At 44.4% G+C, this 23,303-nt stretch overlaps 2 protein-coding genes across 2 annotated transcripts; both read right to left on the reverse strand.

Moving 5' to 3' along the window:
• Window positions 1-763: 763 nt before the first annotated feature.
• On the reverse strand, window positions 764-4,252 carry LOC146696184 (fatty acid synthase-like). The gene is made up of 4 exons (XM_085474274.1): window positions 4,032-4,252; window positions 3,803-3,901; window positions 3,111-3,362; window positions 764-2,983 (listed from the first exon to the last, which is right to left on the reverse strand). The coding sequence occupies exons 1-4, from the start codon at window positions 4,119-4,121 to the stop codon at window positions 2,846-2,848; spliced, it is 579 nt and encodes a 192-aa protein (XP_085330400.1). The 5' UTR covers window positions 4,122-4,252; the 3' UTR covers window positions 764-2,845.
• Window positions 4,253-14,640: 10,388 nt separating this feature from the next.
• Window positions 14,641-16,545, reverse strand: LOC146696185 (ribosomal biogenesis protein LAS1L-like). The gene has a single exon (XM_085474275.1). The coding sequence runs from the start codon at window positions 16,352-16,354 to the stop codon at window positions 14,717-14,719; it is 1,638 nt and encodes a 545-aa protein (XP_085330401.1). The 5' UTR covers window positions 16,355-16,545; the 3' UTR covers window positions 14,641-14,716.
• Between the last annotated feature and the right edge of the window lie 6,758 nt (window positions 16,546-23,303).

Raw genomic sequence — 23,303 nt, forward strand, 5'->3', positions numbered from 1 at the left:
CCCACACTCTGTTGTCTCTGTTTGTTGCTGCCAACAGTACAAGTCATCTTTGCAGATTTTACTGAATTAACAAAAACATTTTTACTGAAAGACTTATTCAGTAAACACGTTTGTTACACTGAGACTGAAAAAGAGATCCCTGTTTACGCTCATAGAAAACGAGCCTCTGTTTTACTTTATTGAAATCATTTCTAATCACAGACAGGATCAGCAGCGTGCAGCTGCAGTGAGGTGTTAGTAGAGGAGCTGTGTTTGTGAGCTGTAGTCTGGATCAGGTCTCTGTGGGAGACTCGGGTTACAGTACTTCTGAATATCACACAGCACATTTCTTCAGAATCGGTTGCTGTTTGCTAACATTTGACCTTTGCCCTTTTAGGCTGCCCTTCTGGCGCCCGTCGATGAGGACTTGGGATCTGACAAGAAGCAAACTGGGGGAAGCAGCAGAGTACCAGACTTCCCTCCTCCAGCAGGCCGGGAGATCTTGTTGCGCACCTGTGTGCCGCGACCAGCAGCGTACTCCAAGGCGCTGCCTCAGCGGCTCTTCTGTGTCCTGATGAGGGAGGAGTTTAGGTTGGCCGGAGCCTTTTCCACAGACACGTCCTTCTTTTAAGTCCTGTGAACAATTCACACCTGGGATAAAGATAAGTGAAGGACACAGGGTGGAGACTTTCACATAAAACAATAAAGCTGAATTGAACTAAAGTGAATAATTTGAAAATGACTCAGTGTTTTATCAGCGACACGTTACCGCAGCCTTTTAAGATCACTGAACCTGTTACTTCAAAAAACAACATGTAATGTTGAAGGGGACAAAGAGTTAGTTCATGTTTGACACTGATGTTAATCAAAACTTCCAAGATCCAGGTTGAATAAAACAGCATTAGGTGTGTGATTTCACTCTGCTCCACACACCTGCGTGCTCCAATCAGAGACACCAGAGGAACAGGTGATGAATGTGATGGGGAAGCATACGCAGGTGTGACATACAGAGCCGTGGGAATTACAGGACATTATTACTGTTGATATATTCTCAGCGATCAGCTGTTAGTGAAGAGCATGAAAACCTTACTGCACGTCGGTCAGCTCAACTTAGCTCGCTGGATAATTTACTTGTCAGCTTGAAAACATTTAACTTTAACAAAATGTTCACCAACACGGGTCAGTGTAGGTCACTGAGTCATCCTGCACACTAGCCCTGCCCCGCCCACCTGTGTTTATACACCTCTGCAGCCCCTCCTCCTTCAGCCGGGACATTTGTTCTAGCCTTCATTCATAAACTCGGCTTTCTAACATGCAGCTAAAGTTCAGTCTGCATGCTCGACCCACATACTCCTGGTAGCTGAAGTGAAATACTGCTGTGCGTAAGGGTCGGGCGGGTGACCACGTCACCTGGTCATGGGGTAAATGCTGCGGCCGGGTTCAACTCTGACCTGAGGCCCTTTATTTCTCCCTCCCTGCTTTGCTGTCTGGTCTTCATTGTGCTATTAAATACAGACAAAAAAGTTTGTTCTCCTCCTTCCATCACCACCTTTGTTGCATGTAGAAAAGTGTCATATAGAACCAGTCGTTACTTTAATGGTCTGAACTAAACGGTCGGGTGGCGCCAACAGCGACTAAGAATTTTCTGGGCCAACAGGATTTGTGTTTCAGTCCCTGATAAACTGACCCATCCTCTAAAAAACAAAACCCAAAAACTATATTTACAAGATAAATGATCAGAAATAGTAACGACAACAAAAGCACAGGAATCATAGATCCAACGGGACAGGCTCGTTACAATGAAGGAAAACACTGAGCGACTGTTGAGGCCCTTATTAGTCCTACAAAACATAACAGAAATGTTACAATAAAACACAGAGGCCTTTATTGTCACGTCCATCGTACTGTGACTCCTCAGCACATTCATCTCCAATCAGCAGCTTCCTTCACTGACCCAATCACAGGTCTCAGGCCAGCTGTTGTACTCAGGTTTGGATTATTTGCTGAGGTTTTAGATCTCTGGACCAAAGCCTTTAAAAGGAAACAGTTTCTCAGAGGTTACATCAGTAAATATGATCTGACTGTTACAGTGATCATTCACATCTCTGATTAACCTCTGAAGAGACACATTTGGTCCTTAGCGACGCCTCTGTCACAGGCGTCTGTCAGAACAACAGCGTGTGTTTGACACAGTCCATCATGAAGAGAAGCAGTTTTTCTTCTGAATTAGTGAAATAACTGGTCTGTAAATTACAGTAACACGAGTGTCATTGTTAAAACACAGTTTATGAAACACTTAATTTGTTGTTAACTTATTGACAACGTAAACATTTGCTGGTTGCCACTGTAACTGATGACTGTGTGGTCACATGACTGAAAAGTAAACAAATATCACAAAATAAAGAAATGCCTCCAACTTGTGTTACGAGTAGTTAGTGTGCAGAAACACGGCTGCAGGGTCAGCCCTCCCTCCACAGTCGCTCATCAGGCTGGTCGCAGCGCGTTTGCCTGTCTACTGATGTCTGCATGAGCAGAAACACCAATTTGAGTGATGTTATGTAATTCAGGATTCAATCAATGTGTCAGTGTTTGTTACTTTGTTACATTAATTTTTTAACCACGTTATTTTGTTGTGGGATGAACTTCTGCAAACAACAACATATGGCAACAAAAAACAAAACTTGCAGTTGGAATCGATGGAGCTGTGAGATGATGGGATGTCGACTGGTTCACTAACCATTAACATTTGGGATATTAGGATAACAGTAGCGTGTAAACATAAGCAGTGCAAACACTTCCTATAACGACACATTTACAGTCTAGTTTGGGGAAAGCTGAGGAATTAGGGTGAAGAGACGGTGGATGTTTAACCCTCCCTTGGTTTGACAGCTCGCTCAGCCAGCGAGTTATGAATGATGTTCTTGATAGACTCCGCCCCCGCGCCTTCTAGGAAAGTGTGGTGATCTCCCTTGATGACGTGGACCGACACCTCGCCATCACAGACCTGAAGAAAGACGCAGTACACAGTTTGAACATTGGAAGGCTCAGACAGAGTTTATAGAAACACACACAAGCGCACACACGCACAGTGAAGATAAGTACTACAGACTGATGTAAATGTGCATCGGTACCTCGCTGAGCTTATAGTCAGCTCCCAGGTTTTGCTCATATTCGCTGCTGGTTTCGGCGCGCAGCAGCTTCACGCTGCCGTGGTATTTTGCAGTAGGTACATATGCATCAGCAGCCTTTAGCTTGTAGTAGAAGGCGGAGGCTGCAAAGTGCAGTGAGTCTCGGTCGATGTCCTTGTGAGCGGAGGTGATTAGGTCCACGGCCACACTGACGCGTGCATTCAGGTCTGACAGCGGGAGCAGAGTCTCCAAAAGCTGTAGGATGTAACCATGGAGACGACTGTAAGTTCATAGTAAACGTTACCGCGTGCTCGCGGAGATATTGTTGTTTTCAGAAAAGTAAGTGACACATAATTAATGAACATCACAGATCTTATGTATATGAAAATGCAAAATGAAGATGTTTTGATATTCAGGAGTTACAAATGTCAGCTTTCAGTGAGAAACTGTACGAAGGTTTGATTTAACCGCATGTTTTACTTTAGTCTCCATAACAGCTCCAAACATCACATCATTGTTGAGTCAAACCTGCACCACACACAGACTGTGCTGGAACAGCAGCTCCAGACTGTGTTACAGTCACCATCTTTACCTTACAGGCGCCGTGAGGCAAAAGCTCAGGTTGTGTGGCCTTTAACGCTGATGCCACATAAAGGAATACTTGTGTGTGAACCTGTGGGTCAGAGACAGTATACCTTGTTGTATTCAATGCCAGTGAACTGCTGGATGAAGGCACACAAGGCTTCAGTCTCAGCCTCAGACTCGTTGCCGGGTGTTAGCTTGGCTCTGTAGCTCTGCAAATCAAAAACACAGTTAAACCTGTTCACATGCAGATCATGTGACCAGAGCTCATCCTTCAAAACCAACATCACACACGCTATACAGCATATACATGAAATAAAGATGCGCGAGTGTTTCTCTGACCTGTGTGTACGCTGCCACATATGAATGTGAGCCATCAAAGAGAAACAGGAACTCCACAGGCTGATTCTGGGTCTGCAGCTGAGAGCACATTTCAAATGCTACACAGGCACCAGAAGAATATCCAGCGACTCTGTACGGGCCGTCCGGCTGCACCTGCCTGACGCAGCTCACGTAGTAGGCAGCCAGGGACTCAATGCTATCCAGAGGAGCAGCTGCAAAGGAAACACATGAGGGGAGTTAGTTTGGCTGCACAGTGACATAAACAGCTGATGCACAACATGTGAGTGACAAAGGTCTGAGAACAGAACCACAAACCTTTAAACTGTGAAACAAAGAAAACATGAAATCACATCAGGTCTTTGGTTTTCCTCAGGCCATTATGGAGGGAGCTGTATATGTACAAGTGTTTGTAGTTTCACCTTTGAACAGTCAGACTTTCAGCTTTAACACATTTTGCTGTTTAACAGTTACACACGTTTTGATACACATGATTGTGACACCTGGTGAGGACGCACACTCATCATTTGATGACAAGTAAGGACACGTAGTTTCCACGATGGTTCAAAGTGTTGATTTTGTGTTTTAAAGTTTTTCTCTGTGACTGTAAAGTCATTTTAATATGAGCCCCATTATGCTGACAAACCCACGCAGACGATGCACACAGCTCAGCAACACCAACAAGCCTGAAACTCAAATGACATGAAAAGTTATCCATGAGGCGCCAAAACACAACAACAGCTGCAGCAAAGGCTCTTTGTACTGTAAGATGAAGATCCTACAAAAGTAGAAGCCTCACAAACCACATGTAGACTGGTTGTACAAACTCCCACAGACCCTGCAGTCGAGAGGATAACAAGCTGCTCCAGTGATCATGACCAGGACACAAACTGCTTCCTCCTGAATCAGAGGCCTGACTGACAGACACACCCTGGCATAGAGGAGGCTGAGGAGTGTGACAGTTGGAGCACACGCTCAGGTCTAGGTCTTTAAACAGGGGAACCACCACCCCAGTGTGCCAGTCCAGAGGCAGCATCCCAGAGCTTCACGCAGCGCCGTGTCAGCCAGGACGGCCCTGCAACACCCAGATCCTTCTCATCAGCCTCAGGTCTGTCCTAAATCCTAGCAGGAGCTACCACGACGCGTACCACAAAATGCATCGCACTGGTTCTTCCCAGTAGTTGGAACTGGTTGTCTGCTTGCCAATGAATCCTGCTTATTGGTTCCACTTGTGCTACAATCAGGACGAATTGTAGTGGGTTAGGGTTAGCTGGATATGTGCTGGATATGTGGTGGAGGGTAACTGCAGGAGAAGAAGCTAGTGGGGGAGTAGAGCAGGGGAGGATGTGGGTCCCCGGGGCCTGCTGGAGGGCAAGGGCCATGCCCGATGTGAGTAGCAGCAGGGCCAGTGCGCCCAGGAGCACATCTTTTTCGACCGTAAGGGAGACAGGAGGCCGACTCACTGCCTCGGCTAAATGGAGAGGGAATTTCAGAAGGGCCAGGGCACAAGCATGGACCTTTTTCAGCTGTAAGGGAGGCAAGAGCAAGGTGTGATGTAGGTCCCCGGGGCCTGCTGGAGGTCCAGGTCCATGCCCGATGTGAGTAGCAGCAGGGCCAGTGCGCCCAGGAGCACATCTTTTTCGACTATAAAGGAGACAGGAGGCCGAACAGGTCTCTGACCCTTCAGCATAGACAGGTGGCTGAATGGGCCCCTTGGGCCCTCCAGCCGAGACAGACAGCTCAAACGGGTTCCTCTGACCCTTCAGCGGAGACAGACACCGAACCAGCATGTGTGGAGACCTCTGGCAGTGTGGACACTGGCTGGAGCTTAGTGGCACATTGGCTTGGCTCAGGCAGTGGTATGCAGTCCTCAGAGGGCTGAAAGTGTTCTCCAACACATCCAGCAGAGGACAGAGGACTCTACTAAAAAATCCGACTCTACTAACCTATCAGAGGCTGCTTAAGATCAGAATGCAATCATCTGCAGTTTTCTTCTTAATTAACAATAAACTTAGTGTATATGTACTCCTAAATTTGATGAAAGTGATAAATAATAGACAGCTCTCTCTCTATATATATTCTGACATTTAACTAATTCAAAAGATATTTCAATATTTATTTATCTAAAACAAAACAAGTTAGAATAGCCTTTATTGTCATTGTACAGAGTACAACGAAATTGGAGTGCCACTCCCTTGGTGCAAGTTTCAATAATAAATATAAATGTAAAATATAAAAAGTACAAAAAAACAATCGTAAGTACTCAAACAATAGTTTGTACAATATATACAGGATAGCAGCATTAATATAATGACAGTATGAATAGCAGCATAATATAATGACAGTGACGGTATGGAATAGGTTCAATTGTTTTTGTTCTTATTTACTACGGTGATAGCTCTGGGAAAGAAGCTATCCCTGAATCTGTTTGTCCTGGTTTTATGTGACCTGTACCGTCGGCCTGACGGTAATAGTTCAAACAGTTGGTTGCTGGGGTGAGAGTAGTCCTTGATGATATTGCCAGCTCTGCTGAGGTACCGAGAGTTTGCAGTGACCTCCATGCTGGGCAGAGAGCAGCCAGTGATCTTCTAGTTGCAAGTTCACTCTAAATTGATGTTTAACAGAAAAAAAAAATGTTTTTATGTTTTTTCCCTAAAGTGTATGTAAATATCTGGTTTCAGCTGTGAATATACTGCTGTGTATTGAAATTCCTCTTGTTTTGCATAGAAATATACTGAACAACATACAAAGCATAATATATAAAATAAAATCTACCTGAGTTTTTTCTTTGAAAGAAGCCACTTATGTCAATTGTTGTGTTCATCAGTACATAACTGAAACCGATTACAGTGCTTTGTTTAGCCGTGGAGGGAAACAACTGAAAATATGAAATAAACACACATGTAAGCTAAGACTCTCTAAAAAAACATCATTGTTGTTGTTCGGATTTTCATTTCCCCATTTGTTGATTCACTCCAAGAGCAAGTAACGTAATATGGGTCAAGTGATCAGTTTGATATCAATCTTTTGTGATACACCGTCATATTTACATTATTTGTACAGTATGAATGATTTGCTTTGGTACCTGGTCAAACTTAAGCTCTCCTCTGTCTGCCTGTCTACGCTTCTCCTGCAGCAGTTTCTCCCCCCTCGCTCACATGCGTAAGTGCTATGCTCAGTCACCCAGTGCCTGAGCTCAGATCATACCAAAATTAGGGTGAATTTACGACTGTGCGCTATGTGCTTCGAATATTGTGTGTAGTTTTTTGTTTTATACAGTTGGCAGTCAGGCATCAGTAACAAAATCACCAGGCTCACAGTAGACAGATTCACAAGAAATTCATTTGGGCTTAGAAGGAATAAAACAAACAGAATCCTTAATTAAGCTTGCGTTAGATTGCAAAATGGTCCCAGATGAAACAGTCTTAACAACACGAAATGCACAGTTCTTTTGTAAAGGTTCTTTTTATTTGGAAGGAAAAATAAGCACAGACAGAGTCCCCAGAAGTGTCCAAAAAGTGATTTATTAAACACACACAGTTATACAGTGTGGGAAGCCGGTCTTCGATCTTCTCTGCTCGTTACAGAAAGCTTTATAGCCTAATATGACGTCAGAACATTTCCTAGAACTCAGCTTCTCAGAAACCTAACACTTTCTCAGGCTTTATGTTCCCAGATATGGATGAGGGAAAACATCTGGTCTAAACAATTGTGTGTCCGAGTGTGCAGTTTGTGAGATTGTCTGTCCAGGCCAACAAAAGGTCGCTGTCCTCATCTGACTTTACTTTGGGCCGCCTGGAGCCACAGAGATGCTGGTGGTTTTTGCATAATAGAATATTACAGAGGAATGTGTCTTATTCTGCGTGCTCTGGAATACAAGATTAAGCAGATTTACTAAATGATAAATGATACATGATAATGGTGATGATCAACTGATACTAAGTGATGCAGACTAATGAAATAATAATGAAATAATGGCAGTGAAATTACATGTTTTTCTTGACAACTCCTCCTCTTGGGCTCGCTTGCGAGCCCAACTTACACCAGGATTTGTCTCACTCCTCCGTCCAGCCTACAATCTCCCTCAAAGGCATCATGGACTCCGGCGCAGCTGAACCTGCTGAGCCTGAGCTCAGGGCTCTCTCCAGCATCTTTACTAAAAGCCGCCGGACCAGAGGGATGAGACAACATCCAATCATCAATATGACAAGAAAAACAACAAAAGAAAACATGGCAGACATAACAACACTCTTCCATTGCCCAAAGACAGACGTGAACCAGTCTCCCGGTCCAGTGTTCACACCTGATTGCTCATGCATGGTTTTAGATAACATTTTCAGACTCTCAAGCGCCCTAGTAACCGTACCGTCTGGTGCAGTATTGTTGGGTATGAACGTGCAACACATGTCCCCAAACATGGCACAGACACCACCTTTCTCAGCCAACAACATGTCCAGGGCCATTCGATTCTGGATTCCCATTAACGACGTCGGGCCTAATTGTTCCGCAAGGCCTTCTACCGCGTCCCTAGTGAGATTAGAGAGTCTCAACACATTATAATGGACATAGTTAATGCGATGGACATTTTTATTCGGAGTTATCCATAGAAACACACTTTCAAAGCCGGCCGCTATCTGATTAACTAACTTATACTCATCTGGAACTCCCCTGGGAACTCCTATTGAGTCAATCCAGGTTGGCGAGTCCCATCTTGGGTCATATTTGTGCATACTGTTGCGAAATCGATCAACTTCAGACCAGACAAAAAACAACGGAGGCTCCGGAAAAGTGCAATCAAACGATGAGTTTTATTATCACAGGAGAACAACCAACCGTCAGCATACAGAATGGGTTGCTCTGACAAAAATACACTGGGTTCTGGTTTTATAGGATAACATATCACACCTACGTCAATACAGTTCAAAAATACAGGGTGACAGATGGACAAAAGTTCAATTCGTGCAAACAAGGGTACATCACATATACTTTTAATAACTATAAACTGACATATAACTTCTCCTTTCTTCATTACTTGCCTTTTAAGGTAATAACTTCAGGTCTTAGCATTTCTGAGAGCTAATAATTGGACCCTCGTCATTAATCACTAAGTAAAGTACTTTAGCAGCCAGTCTCAGACTGGAGTAGAAGACGCTTAGGCCTTCACTCAAACCTGACTATGTGTATTGTAAGCATGCATGCAATTAACCTGCTATGTTCTCATCTCCCCTCAACATGTATCATCTGGACACTCTCACCAGTGAAGCTTAAAACCTTCTAGACTGGAACATCAACTCTTAACCAAGCACATTTATGCATTGTGTATAAAATGAACTCAACCTATAAAATAGAAAGGTCAATGTGATGACAGACATATTCAATGCAATATAAACCCTGTAAGAAATATTACTGATAAGTGATACTGTGAAACATGTTATTAATACATTCTTCATAAGGCAAATTATATGGTAGTAATAAAAGAATCTCTGAATCCCAACATTCCCTCTTTTGACATTCCCACAGGAATGTCACCATACTTCATGTTGTATCACTCCCTGCCCCACTCTATGGGTTCCAGGTTCATCTGGTAGATGCCCTCAACCCAGCCAGGGTTCGTAACCCTCGCCACTATCTTTACCAACAATCCTCTGACACAAGGAATGATACAACAACCAGCGATGACCAATATTCCCAAAAATACAGCCAATGAGCACATCACTGATATAGCCACACCATTGTCCAAACACAGATGTCATCCAGGATGCCAGCGGGTTTTCAATACCTGGGCCCTGTGCTTCGTACGTCGCTTACTACATCCAAGATCAAATGAAACATCCAAGACCAAATCATCGCGCTAACTCTGAGCTCGCTATTCCGGTTCCCCGAACACACCTGTTGTTGACGATTAGTATAGCTGGATGAAGTAATGTGAGATCACTGGGTGGCCCAACAGGGGCTACGCATCGATAGTAGAAACATTGATCGGCAACCCTTTGATTGGTCGGCGAAAATGTCGAAGGAGCGCGCTCGGTATTTTTCGGCAGCAGAGCAAGAACTCTTGAGTGAGGGATTTCAGGAGTTTCAGAGTTTAATTAAAACGCAAGGGAACACTGCAAAGGCTGCAAAAGCAAGGAGAGAGGGCTGGCAGAAAGTTGCTGACAAATCAAACTCGTAAGTAATTCAATAATAACAATAATAATGGAGTGGATTTATATAGCGCTTTTCAAGGCACCCAAAGCGCTTTACAATGCCACTATTCAGTCACTCTCACATTCACACACTGGTGGAGGCAGCTACGGTTGTAGCCACAGCTGCCCTGGGGCAGACTGACAGAAGCCAGGCTGCCATATTGCGCCATCGGCCCCTCTGGCCAACACCAGTAGGCGGTAGGGTAGATTTATCATATCACACCATATTATCCAATATTATATTACATTATATTATATTATAATATGTTATATTATATCCCCTTTCACATTAGAGCCACAACAGGACCCACTAGAACATGGGAACAAGTAAAAGTGAAATATAAGAATATTCTACAGAATGGTAATATTTATCACTTATATTGCTTGTCGTCTCTTGGAAAGAGACCCTGGAATACTCTGTTTGTTTGTTCATAACAGCAACCAAGAAAAGGGCAGAGCAAAAAAAAAGACAGGTGGTGGTCCTGCACCCCCTCGTCAACAAGTTGGTTAAGTAAATAATACCCTCACGGGAAAATCGATATCTCTCTATGAGCACACTGTCGCGCTGAGCTAAAGGATCCTGTCTGTCCCGCAATATACGCTGAATTCTGAGGACTCTCCTTATCAATCTTGCACCTTCCGCAATGGGTTGCTCGCGTAAACGGACAGGATATGACTGCGACAGACTTCCCAAATCCACCTTCGCTTTTATAGCCGTGGTCTCTCATCTTGATTACACGAAGTAATTTACAATTACTACTCTGAAATATGAATTACATCTGTAATAATCACATACATGTAATAGAATGTTAATAGTACATTTCCCTTTTTTAGGGAATGACCTGTATGTATCTGTGTGAAATCAATAAAAGGATCAAGTGCTGCATTATCTTTAGTTACATTGATGTTATTTATTTATGGTGAAACAGTGGTGGAATATCGCTGTTGCTTTCGTATGAATGACGCGGACATACCTGCGTGGCCGCGATCTAATCCTGTTTACATAAAGTAAACCTGCTCCCCAGCAGGTTTACGCTTACGGCTCTGTTGCTATGACAGCAAGTCCCGGATGGGCTTCGGGGAACCGAACGATCCAGGATCACGCGAAATCGTCAACAATCTCATCCAGCTAACTCACTTAGCGCGGTACGAAGAACAGGCCCCTGAGTGCTCATGCATGGTTTTAGACAAAGTTTTCAGGCCCTGCAGAGCTCGGGTTACTGAGCCACCTGGGGCAGTATTATTGGGGATATACGTGCAGCACATATCTCCAAACATCGAGCACACACCTCCCCTCTCTGCCAATAACATGTCAAGCGCCATCCTATTTTGAACTCCCATCAGAGAACTTGGACCCAATTGTTCTGCGAACCCCATCATGGCGTCCCTGGTTAGGTTAGAAAGTCTCAGCAGATTGTAATGAACATAGTTAATGCGGTCAACATTCTTATTAGGTGTTACCCAAAGGAATATACTCTCAAATCCTGCAGCTATCGGATTCACCAGCTTATATTCGTCTGGAACTCCCCTAGGCGAGTTCAGGCGAGGATCATAAGCATGTGTACCTTGGGTCCCCCTTTTGACCAAAACATGTCTCAGACGTCTGGCGGCTAGAGTACGTGTGTTGCGTTGTGGAATAGCCTTTACCTGATTCCCAATCAGCATGAGTGGAGCTCCTAATCGCACCATCGCACATGTCCCTACGCTTCCTATAGGAACATGAACCAACAGAGTATTTTCCCCACAATAATAATAGAGCCCACTTCCTGCCCAGGTTCCAATTACCGTGCTAGGGCCGCTTACATTGTTGGTGGTTCGTCCCTGAAGTGTGACGGCACACCAAGTTGGATCGATCTCTCCCACCTTGTACTTTTCATTATCAGTAGAGAACTTAAAACATGCATAGTTATCTTGTTTTGGCATAAATGGTCCCACTGTTGTCTGACACTTTCCATCTACTACTGGCTCCTGTACATTTAATGACGTCACACAAATCTAACATGAATGAGCTGGTAGACCCTTAAACATAGTTCAACTCTATGCCATTATTTCTGCTGAGACATTCATCACCTTTACCTGACCCCTCGCGCTTTTGTCTTTCTAGCGATCCTGTTTTAGGACCTACAGTCTCAGGAACTGCTGGGCTGGACTGGCCTCCGTGTTCAGACAAGGGGTCCGGAGTGCCTTGCAAAATACAGACAAAAGACAACAGAGCCATGGTTACTATTATCGCATATAATACACATGTAGTTGTAAGGAACATTTTAATACGTTTCTTCCCATTACGTGTCTCTGATTCGGTTGTTTGCATCATGTTATATAAACTTTGTATTCTAGACTTGTTATATAGATTTTAGATTCTGGACTGAAACTCCCCTCTTTGTGGACCCTTTAACTTATCACTGCCCCTTTCTGATGGCGTGACGACCTTCTCCGCTGCTGCTCTTCTTTCTTCAGCCTTCCAGGTGGACTACTGAATGGCCTGTTGCACAGGTGAGAGGGTTTATTCTGCCTCTGTTTGTTGACACCTGTGTTGGTTGAAGCCTCTTCCTCAACCAAGCTCTCATGTGCTGGTGCACACTGCGACCAGTGATACCAGGTGTCGCCCTTCCCTTTCAGTTGGACTGCTGTAGTTGTCCTGGCAACGACCTCGTATGGACCAGTCCAGCGTGGCTCCTTCCACTTGCGTTTGAGCACCTTCAGCCACACCACCTTTGCCTCCGGGGTCGCCCTGTCCACAGCGTGTAATCCAGATGTGACCTGTTTGCGAAACTGGAGATTCTTGCCACCCCTGTGGTCGCTGTGTTACTGGAATGTTCTCCTGTAAAGGATAGAAAACAAAAAGCCTCTCTCTGGTACACCTCACTAATCTACTGTGTTCATCTAATGTTCCCTTAATTATTCAAAGTTGGTTCAAGATATCATGTTCTGGGCTCTATCCTTTATATTAACTTTACTTAATCTAAATGCTCTTTATGTGTGTAAAGAGTTTATCTTCTAACCAGGATTCAGTTCATTTTAATCCTTCAACTTAAACATGAAAATAACAATGTCTGCCTCAGTTTTACCATATCTAAATCATCAAACACCCCAAAAGTCCTAAAATGATCCTAAACCCATTTCAACTTAAACCTTAAATCCCCCCTTTATTTTGACACATTTCATGTGTCAAAATAATGTACAAAACTAAAAATGCTCAGTTTTCCCCACTCATGATCCAATCTATGTCATGAAAATGAACTTAAAACAGAACAGTCATCAGTCATGTGCTTAGCCTTAGTCCAGTCTTTACCTCAGTGTCCAGTTGGTCCAACCTTAGTTCAGTTCGTCCGTCCAGTCACCGTCCATTCATACGTATTCACACCAGGTATTTCCTCTTTCTTGCCGAGACAACAAGAAACTGTTCCTCTTTCACAGTTGCGAGTAAACATAACTAACCTCTCACCTATAAATGATTCTCTCTAACTAAGTGTGTGTGTGTATATGTCGTCCTCAAATGCTCTCTCATCTCACCCGTTGCACTTCTGACCTTCCACCAGACCAGAGGCTCATCAAATAGCCTCGTCTAACCTGCTCCTCAGAATAACTTAGACTCTGCTTTCATTAATGCAAACTTTCTGCAACTTAGTCTTTCTGAAAGACACACACTGTTTAAACCTCTGAATGCAATATCAATGCTGCAGATTATATTATTAATGCAATGGTGACGATGACGATTATTTAACAATAGCAGTAAAATAATTTCCCTGCTCCACACTCCCTCTCTCGACCTCTGGTACACCAGAGGTCGCAATACATTGTGTCCTCGCTCTGACCCTCTCTTGTGGTCCATCCGGCCTCGGGCCTCCAGGATCCTCACCCCCTGTGGTCGCCGAGATCTTCTGCAAAGGAAACAAAACACCTTTTCCTGCATCTCCCTAACTTATCATAGTTGGGACTCTTTAATCAAAAGCCTTATCCTAATTATGTTCTTGACTTATAGACTTGTATTTATATATATTCTTCAACGTTACTCATCATTTTACCACTCTCTTAAAACGCTGACACTAACTTCATTTTAAAACCTCACATTTCCTATGTTATAACCTGTTTTTGATATAGCCTTTTTATTTCATTTTGCTCCTTTTAATGTAACAATAAATTATAATTCTAGTTTATCAGACTTAATCAAAACCTATGCTTTCCTTCCTTTGGTCCTTCTTTAAATCAGAATATTTTGTCTTCTGAAAGTTTTATTTCTGCTTCTGCCAACATGTTTAGTTAACGAGCTCGACTGGACAGAAACAATCACAACTGCTGAACCTGCACTGTGCTCATGGTTAAAATTCCACAACATTTTGTCTTCTGAATATTGTATTTTTGCTTCAAAACTGCTTCTAGCACAACAAGAGTCAGCGGAGGCTGGAATGACAACAACAACAACAATCTTGTGCTTAACATAAAACATTTACCATTTAACATAAAACAAAAAATAACACAAGTAACAAAAATAACACAAGTAACTTAAAAAAGCTTCAGTCCACATTTCAGTTTGTTGAGCTCGCTGTTGCTCCAGAGGAGGCCCTCAGCTGGCCGGGCTGGAGCCGAGGCCCCGGGGATGCTGCTACGTGTCGCGCTGCTCTCCAGCTCCACTGGCTGGTCAAACACAGTCATTATCGAATAATTGTCCACCATGAGGCACGACGGGTCGTCCGACTGTCCAGGAACTTTACCAAGGTCATAGTTCTTCCATGTGACATTATCAGTGCACACCTGCCACGGAGAACCTCTGAGGGCAAGTGCTCTTTCAGCCTGCACGTCTGCCCATTTGCGCTCCTCACTTCTCTCCGAGTCCATCGGTGAGGAGTGTTGCATCTGGTCCAGCAGCATACTCACAGTATATATGGGCTGCTGCTGCTGCAGAGGTGTGCTGGCCTCTGAGCGCTCTGTCTGTGTGTAGATGGAGCAGAGCTGGAACAGCTTCTCTCTGGTTTCCTGAGGGGGGGGATGCTCCATGTCATCCAGGACTAGCTGGATCAGGTGAGGTGTGCTGATGCAGGGGGCATCCAGACATGCAGAGAGAAGCTGCTGCCACCTCAGCTTGATGCGGTTGATGAAAATCCTGTCCTTCATTCTGGCTTTCTTCTGCAACTTTGTCTCAAAATGATATTCAAATTTGTTGTTGTTGCAGAGGAAGACTTCTGAAATCCATGCAGAAATATAGAAACACCTGTGACCGTTGGGCTCTTTGCTGAGCAGCTTCAGTTCCACAAAGAGCTTCTCCAGGAAGAGGTGAATGAAAGACGAAGAGTTAAGCATCTTTAGCAGGGGCAGCCAAAAGCGCAGGAAGGTTTGTGGGACTCTGGGCTCAGTGGGACTGGCACTGTCAGATGTTGCACAGCCTAATGCTTCCAGCTGCTCCATGGTAGGAACAAGAAAACCGTCTTCCAGCAGCACATCAATCAACAGCTCCCTGGACCCCAGTGCAAACTGCTTGATCTCACCCAGCAAACAACTCATGTCTGCTAAGGGGGCCTGCCACAAGCTCTTCCCCTTGTCTTCAGGAGACCCATCATCAAAAGCTTGGTACTGGTCCTTCTGAAAAGAGATCAGCAGCTCCCGAGCGTTTCTGCAGGCATCCACTTCTTTCTGCCTGGCAACGAGCTGCTCATCGGGGCCTCCTCCCAGCTGTCTGGACCAAAACTCCTGCTGGAGCCACTCCAGGGCCACCTTACATCCCTTTCGGCACCATTTCAAAGAAGGAAGAGTCCCACGCATGATTTCGTGCCTCAGATCCACCATCCACTCGGGGATGTTCAAGTTTCCAGCCAGTTGCCTCAGCGGCTGGGCCTTTCTCCCCTGCTGGCGATCCGTGATAAGATTAACAAATCTTACCAGGGCCGTCCCGTACATCAGGGTCAAGTCATCTCCGGTAAGCTGTCCGGACCGGTCCCGCACCTGGCAGCGCACGAGGTCTGCTGTGCAGTCCACGGCCACGGGAAAACTATCAGCGCACCTGGCCCTCCAAGCCGATATCCTCTCTAACGCAAACCTCTGCAGAGAGGAGTCCATCGAGTAAAGGTAGTCCCGAACCTGATCCCACTCCGCTTTGTTAAGCCAGGCTACCACATGGCGTGTTTTCTCAGAGCCCTTTTTATTCATTGTGCGCGCTCCGGACCTCACGCTCAATCTCTCACTCACCGGGAAAAGCCGCTCGCCTCACGCAGAGACCACTCGCAGATTTATATGACAGAGGACCGCGTTCAGAGCTTCGAGTTTTACAGTTGCTTGTCGCACAGCAACCAGGAAATGACGCTAACGTTTTCTTCGGCTTCGTTTGTGGCTGACGTTCACCCTGCGGGCACGCTGACGCCACCTGCTGGATTGGAGGATGGAGCGATGGTTCTACAGAGCGCTTATTTACATGATGCTGGTCATAAACGAGCTTTCTTTGGCTATGGTCAATGGCGTGTCCAGCGGGGTGGCCTGGGGGGGCACAGGCCACCCCCCCAACCAGACTGGCCACCCCAGGTGCCACCCCAAAGGCAAAACAATAAAATTCAATCAAATATCAAATGTCCGATTATGTTTTCACGGTGACGCTCAGATATCCGAGTGTAAGTGAATGCAGCATCGGCTTCTGCGCTATGTGCATCACGTTAGCAAATGTAGGAGAGCCAAGCACGAAAGACGTCACTGCAGGAAACAATTTTTCGGTGAAAGAAAATGAGGACAGAATAAATGTCCCGGTAAGTAATATTAAGTTTGTTGAGTTTAGTAAACTTCGGCGAAATTAGAATACCAAGGAAAAAATAACACTTAAAGAATTATTGCAGCCGTGGAATATTTCAGACAGTATGCTACAGAGGGCAGCTAACATAAGAGTTATGAGTTATAAGATGTAATCTAAGTCGTAACATTGCTGTATGGAGCTGCAGATTTGGTTGCAGGTTAACATAGCTGGACTGGCCATCGGGCTTATTTGACTTATTTTTTATTTTTTTTGTAACGGCATGAACAATGAGAGGTGGTGGATTGGCCAGATGCAGGTCGATGTGTAGAAATAACTCCGTTGTTTGGTGGTGGCTATGGCGGGGCTTCCACAGAGGCAGCAGGTGGATGAGGGAAGGGGAGGCAGGAGGAGAGCCCCGAGGCAGCCGCCAGTCCGAGTGTCAGGTGAACTGAACTTCAGGTAAGAAGTTATGACCTGCAGTCTATCTGGGTCAGATATGAACTAAGTTTAGGTGGAGTTTATTTTCGTTGTGCTGACTTTTTACTGTCAGTTGCAATAACTCATACTGCGTTCTAGCCAGCTTGGAGTTTTTATACAGCTGTTCGGTTGCTATGATGTTACTGATAGTGAACTTTATTTTATTCATAAGGTTAGTTAGTAGAGTTGCCAACGGCTCCTTAAAAAAATGGAATGGTCCCTCAATCAGAGAAAATATTACACGTTTCGTATTGAGCTGAGAAGAGACGCAGTTTGTCCCGAACTTCAGCTAGAATGGAAAAAGACACAAAGCTGGATTTATTCTGTCTTTACGCTGCACAGCTGCCTCTTCTCTCATCCTCCCTCTCCTGTTGCTACTTCAATCATGAAACTGATCGATGATCAGCTGATCGGCTTTTCTCTCTTGTTTGTTTATCGCCCACTTTGCGCCAGAAAGACGAAACCAGCAGATGTCGCGCTAAACAACAGCAGCACGTTTAAGCTTGATCGGCTGTTGTTAGAATTTATTTAATATTAATTTCTAGTATCAGCTGATGTTTGCTGGAGCCACAGCTGTAAAGCTGCTGGTCATGATGTCGTTTGGATATCTGGTGAGAGGGAAACGTGAAGACCACCCACCAGGATCCTTTTTTATGTAGCTGACAGCTGGTAACTGTGCAGGGGCGGGTCTAGCAAAGTTTTGCCAGGGGGCCAGGTAGGGCATTAACAGGGAAAGGGGGCACAAAGAAATACTTTTCTTTCCTATTCTCATTTAAAATATCTAGCTTTTATTAAATAATTATCTAAATCTTACAACCAAAGTTTTTATCTGACGTAAAATGTATAGAAATCATACATATACCAAAAAGACTGTACATCACTGTCACAACAGGGTTTGTTTTCATTCAAAGGCTTTATGGCTTTAATACCTGGTGGGTCGGTCTGTAGTCAAAATGCCCGATTTTCTGTCCCAGTCCAGCCCTGCAGGTTATACTGGCAGTGTCACCATGCCAGCTGAATGTATTTCATCATCAGCCAGTGTTGTTCTTTATCAATATTACCAAAGTTTACCATAAGGCAGCATAGAAAGTATTTACTTGCTTTCAGGTTTTATTCAAATATTAGTCTTTTCAGTTGTTTCTCCACTTTTTTCCTGTTTCAAAATCAAACACCAGTTTGTGAGAAGATTATCTTCTTTTTTTAACAGGCAGAGAAAGTTTTGCATTGGAATGGCTAATTTGTCAATTGTTTGCTACAAATGTTCGTATTTTAATATTCAAAAATGTTTTTGCCCAAAACATATGTGCCTCAGTGCCTCTCTCCTTCTGACATTGTTAAAGAAAACACAACAAACTTATAATTATTTAGATAGTTACATGTAGGTAATGTCCTCAAGTTCTGTATAACCACTTTTTCCTCTCTCTGTGTTTGTTTCTCGTTCGTTGTTGTGTGTGTTTGTGTGCATTTGTCTCTTTCAAACAGGTGCCGGTCCTCACCTCTGCAGTGCTGCCGTCTCCTGTAGCGCTGCATGGTTCTAAGCTAAGTTTCCTTTCCTTTTTCTGTTCTCTTAGATTTGTCCTCAGGTTTACCCGATTTCCTTCTTTGTCTGCTTAAGCCTGTGCGTCCCTTTCAGTAAGTGATTTGAATCCACCTGACATTCAGAAGGTCGTGGTAGAGCATATCGTACGAAGGCAAGATGTCAAACACATCCAGTCCCAGGTTAGACTCCGTACCTTCTCCGGTAAGGTTCCCAGACCTAACAACAAAACTGATTATGACACGTGGCGCACACAAATTAACCTGCTCCAAAATGACCCCAGCATGTCCCCGCTGCAAATATCCAGAAAGATCCATGAGAGCCTGCTCCCACCAGCAGCTGATATAGTTAAAATGTGTGACTCACAGGTGCTATAGCGTACGGCCACAGCTTCACTCTGAGCTCCATCTCCATAGAGTGCAGACAGTGATATCTGATACTCCTTAAGACACAGGACAACAGTTTATTGAGATATTGTATTTTTTATTTCATAATATGTACTCCAACAACTCAATAGTTCTTCCCCACCTGCCTCAGGTCGCCTCCACTTAGGGAGATCCACTTAATGAGGTAAGAAACATCATCATCATCTGCAGCTTCCCAGCGCACCGTGATGTCACTGTCTGAGAAATTAGTTATCCTAAGGTCTGAAGGAGGAGGCACCTTCACTAGAAGAAAAGAATAATGTGTATGGGAATTTTTTAAAAATGGGAAAGCTACATCTTTATATCTTTCATTATTAATAACATTTACAGTACTGTGCAAAAGTCATGAGCCACACGCTGAAGTATTTCATTGGACATTATCTGTTTTTTCCAATCCTTTTTAATCCAGTTCTTGTACCTGACCATTTTCTGAGTAATGTTGTTTGTTTGTTTGTTTGTGTAAACACTTGTTTGTTTGTTTGTTTGTTTGTTTGTTTGTTTGTGTAAACACTTTGCACTGACCATTATTGGAGAATTAAAAAGCACCTAATTCAAGGAATATGTGTACACATAACAGAAAACTTGGGAAAGAACCAATTTGAAATCTTTAAGCACTTTGTTACTAGCGGCCTGTCACAAAAACACATTTTGTATAGTGTTTTTTTTTAATCTTGTTAATAAAATGTATACAAATGTGTGTGATTAATCACAATGTGTTAGTGTGTAATCACCCTGAGACATGCATGCCTGTCTGTAAGAGTCAGATCTAAAGCCACTTCTTTTTTTCTTTTTTTCTTTTTTTTTTGCCTGTCCCGTTTGGCTCTTTTGCCATCAGAATTGTTGTCTAAAGGCAAAGAAAGATGCCCAACGGATTTACTTTACCAAATTGACCATCCCAGCCTTGCCGTAATGGTCCATTTGATTCACCTTTTATTGTTTATTTTATTTTCACTTGCTGAATACGGGACAGACTTGACTGGGGGAAAGAAGGGGAGAAAGAAAGAGGGAAAGAGAAACAGCTGAGAAGAGGGACGGGGGAGAAGGGCAAAAAACAAAAACCAACAGAATGAGCAGAAAAAAATAAAAATAAAAAATGCATATATCGATCACCTGGATCACCTGCTGAGAAAGAAAAAAGAAAACAAGCAGAAGAGAACAAGAGTAATAGAATAAACAGCATCACAATGATATATGGGAATATGACAGTAAATACTAAATATTAAACATTATTGTGCAGCACATAAGATCAACAGAACACAGTGTGCTTTGAGGTAGGAGCCAAAAAGGGTGTAGTTTGTGGGTGTGATCACCCATGTGTACACCTGTGAGCATGGATGCGCTTGTTTTTTTTAAAAAGGTTCCTTCATGTAATGATCTGCTAGAGGGTGTGGGGGGGCCACAGCCCCGTCCTCCAGGGCATGAAGCAGGTATGGAGGAGATCAAAACTCCAGACATCCAGAGGCCCCCAGAACACAAGAGACCAAGGAAGACCAACAGAGGGGCAGCCGCGCCACTGTCCCAGAAAGAGCTGAGGAGAGTCCCAGATGAGGGCTCCCTCAGCAGCCGCGGAGCAGAAGCCAGGGGGAGTTGCAGTGACGCGCCCGTGGGCTCCGCCGGCAGCCAGCCGTGCCTGAGTGACCGAGCCCCAGGCCGAGAGGCCGGGGGCACCCCACCTCCGAAGTGGTGTAGTGACCCCAGGCTCCAGGCCCCGATAAGCGGCCGCCAAGGAGTGAGCCGGTGTGTACCTGGACGCCCATCCCCGGACACAAAGAACCACCAACGCACCGATGTCTGAGGGAGTCCGCCACTGGCAGGGGAAGTGGTGGTAGGGGGAGATAGGCCTCCAAACCTTGGAGGGCCTGAGATGTCCCCAGAGAGGTGGCGCCTGACACTCTGATAGTGCTGCACTGCATGTTTTTCCCTTGATGTCACTATTTTCAATGTGTTAAGGAGTGAATAGTGAACTTATTTTAATGGTGTGTTTAATTAATTTGATTTAATAACTTGTGACCTTTGAGTCCCTTCCTTGCAAGAATTATGGCCAATGACGGAAATGTATGTATTACATTTAAGATTGGAAAACAATGTCAATGCCACAAACGTGAGTTGTCATATACATCTGTGAGTTAATCTGCACAACCGTGTGCACATGTGCTCTGTGCATGTACACACACAAAGAATTGACCTTCGTTCCTTAAATTTGTAGCATTGCCTCTGTGCTGCCTGATGGTGCTCAGTGGCTTTTGCTTCTTGCTTTTAAATCAGATGTCACTCTCAACATAAACACAAGCTACAGCAGCCAAGCAGTCTTAGCTGAGGAAACAAAGATACATTTCCTCATTTAATGTAAAATATTGTGGTGATGTTATGTTATATTAGGCAGGCAGCTGCCCAAATAACACTGTGACAATCAAAAGTACAGGGAGTGCAGAATTATTAGGCAAATGAGTATTTTGTCCACATCATCCTCTTCATGCATGTTGTCTTACTCCAAGCTGTATAGGCTCGAAAGCCTACTACCAATTAAGCATATTAGGTGATGTGCATCTCTGTAATGAGAAGGGGTGTGGTCTAATGACATCAACACCCTATATCAGGTGTGCATAATTATTAGGCAACGTCCTTTCCTTTGGCAAAATGGGTCAAAAGAAGGACTTGACAGGCTGAAAGTGGCATTGGTTTTGGTGCCATAAATAGTCAAAAATAGTGAGATATCTTGCAGAGGGATGCAGCAGTCTCAAAATTGCAAAGCTTCTGAAGCGTGATCATCGAACAATCAAGCGTTTCATTCAAAATAGTCAACAGGGTCGGAAGAAGCGCGTGGAAAAACCAAGGCACAAAATAACTCACATTAAAATTAAATTAAAATTAACACACTAAAATACATAACATTAAATCAGCTGTGTTGGATCACGGACTCATCTAAAACCTGCAGGACACCGGCCCTCGAGGCCTGGAGTTGGACACCTCTGATTTATGCTCTCATTCACACCTGTGGGCAGTTTAGAGTCAGAGTTAACCCAACCCCACTCGCTCCATGTTCAAAGACGTGCAGTTAATAATTAGAACTAAAAGAAAGCGGTTGTAACAGTACAGAGGCGACCTTTGTGTGACAAAACCATGAAAGCAGATCTCATATAAGTGGTTCACAGAAATGTCATTAACCTCAGCTGAAGCTGACTGAGTCTGATATCTGTGCATCATGTTTCATTTTCAGGAACCTGCTCCAATGACAGAGGACCTGTTAGCAGAGCAGTCAGAGGTATTGACCAAACTGGGCACATCAGCTGAAGGTACCCACCTGCGTGCTCGGATGCAGAGTGCCTGTCTGCTATCTGACATGGAGTCCTTCAAAGTGAGTCGGACACACTCTGGGTCAGCTGTCTCCTAAGTTTCTTAGTGCTTCCTGTCTAACATCCACACTTAGACGGACACATCGGAGAGCAGCTTGGGGTTAGTATCTTGGCTATGGGGGCGATTGTGGCTCAAGAGTTGGGAGTTCGCCTTGTAATCGGAAGGTTGCCGGTTTGAGCTCCGGCTTGGACAGTCTCGGTCGTTGTGTCCTTGGGCAAGACACTTCACCCGTTGCCTACTGGTGGTGGTCAGAGGGCCCGGTGGCGCCAGTGTCCGGCAGCCTCGCCTCTGTCAGTGCGCCCCAGGGTGGCTGTGGTTACAATGTAGCTGCCATCACCAGTGTGTGAATGTGTGTGTGAATGGGTGGATGACTGGTTGTGTAAAGAGCTTTGGGGTCCTTAGGGACTAGTAAAGCACTATACAAATACAGGCCATTTACCATTTACCAAGGATACTTGGCCTGCAGACTGGAGGAACCAGGGATTGAACCACGACCTTCTGATCAGTAGATGACCTGCTAATGAGCTACAGCCACCCGTTAGCCTTCAGCATTAGCCACATGTTGTGGAAGTTTTCCATTAAATA

The sequence above is a fragment of the Copadichromis virginalis genome, linkage group LG12 (assembly GCF_057382275.1).
Source record: "Copadichromis virginalis isolate Kocher_CV1m ecotype Utaka linkage group LG12, C_Virginalis_male_GT1.1, whole genome shotgun sequence".
Lineage (NCBI taxonomy): Eukaryota > Metazoa > Chordata > Actinopteri > Cichliformes > Cichlidae > Copadichromis > Copadichromis virginalis.

What these genes read in the sequence shown, in the direction of transcription:
- LOC146696185 (XM_085474275.1), bottom strand. Translation starts at nt 16,354, where the DNA reads ATGAATAAAAAGGGCTCTGAGAAAACACGCCATGTGGTAGCCTGGCTT.
- LOC146696184 (XM_085474274.1), bottom strand. Translation starts at nt 4,121, where the DNA reads ATGTGCTCTCAGCTGCAGACCCAGAATCAGCCTGTGGAGTTCCTGTTT. An exon ending in CTGGCATTGAATACAACAAG is followed by an intron (nt 3,363 to 3,802) that starts GTATACTGTCTC and finishes TACATCCTACAG; the next exon opens with CTTTTGGAGACTCTGCTCCC. An exon ending in CTGACTATAAGCTCAGCGAG is followed by an intron (nt 2,984 to 3,110) that starts GTACCGATGCAC and finishes GTCTTTCTTCAG; the next exon opens with GTCTGTGATGGCGAGGTGTC.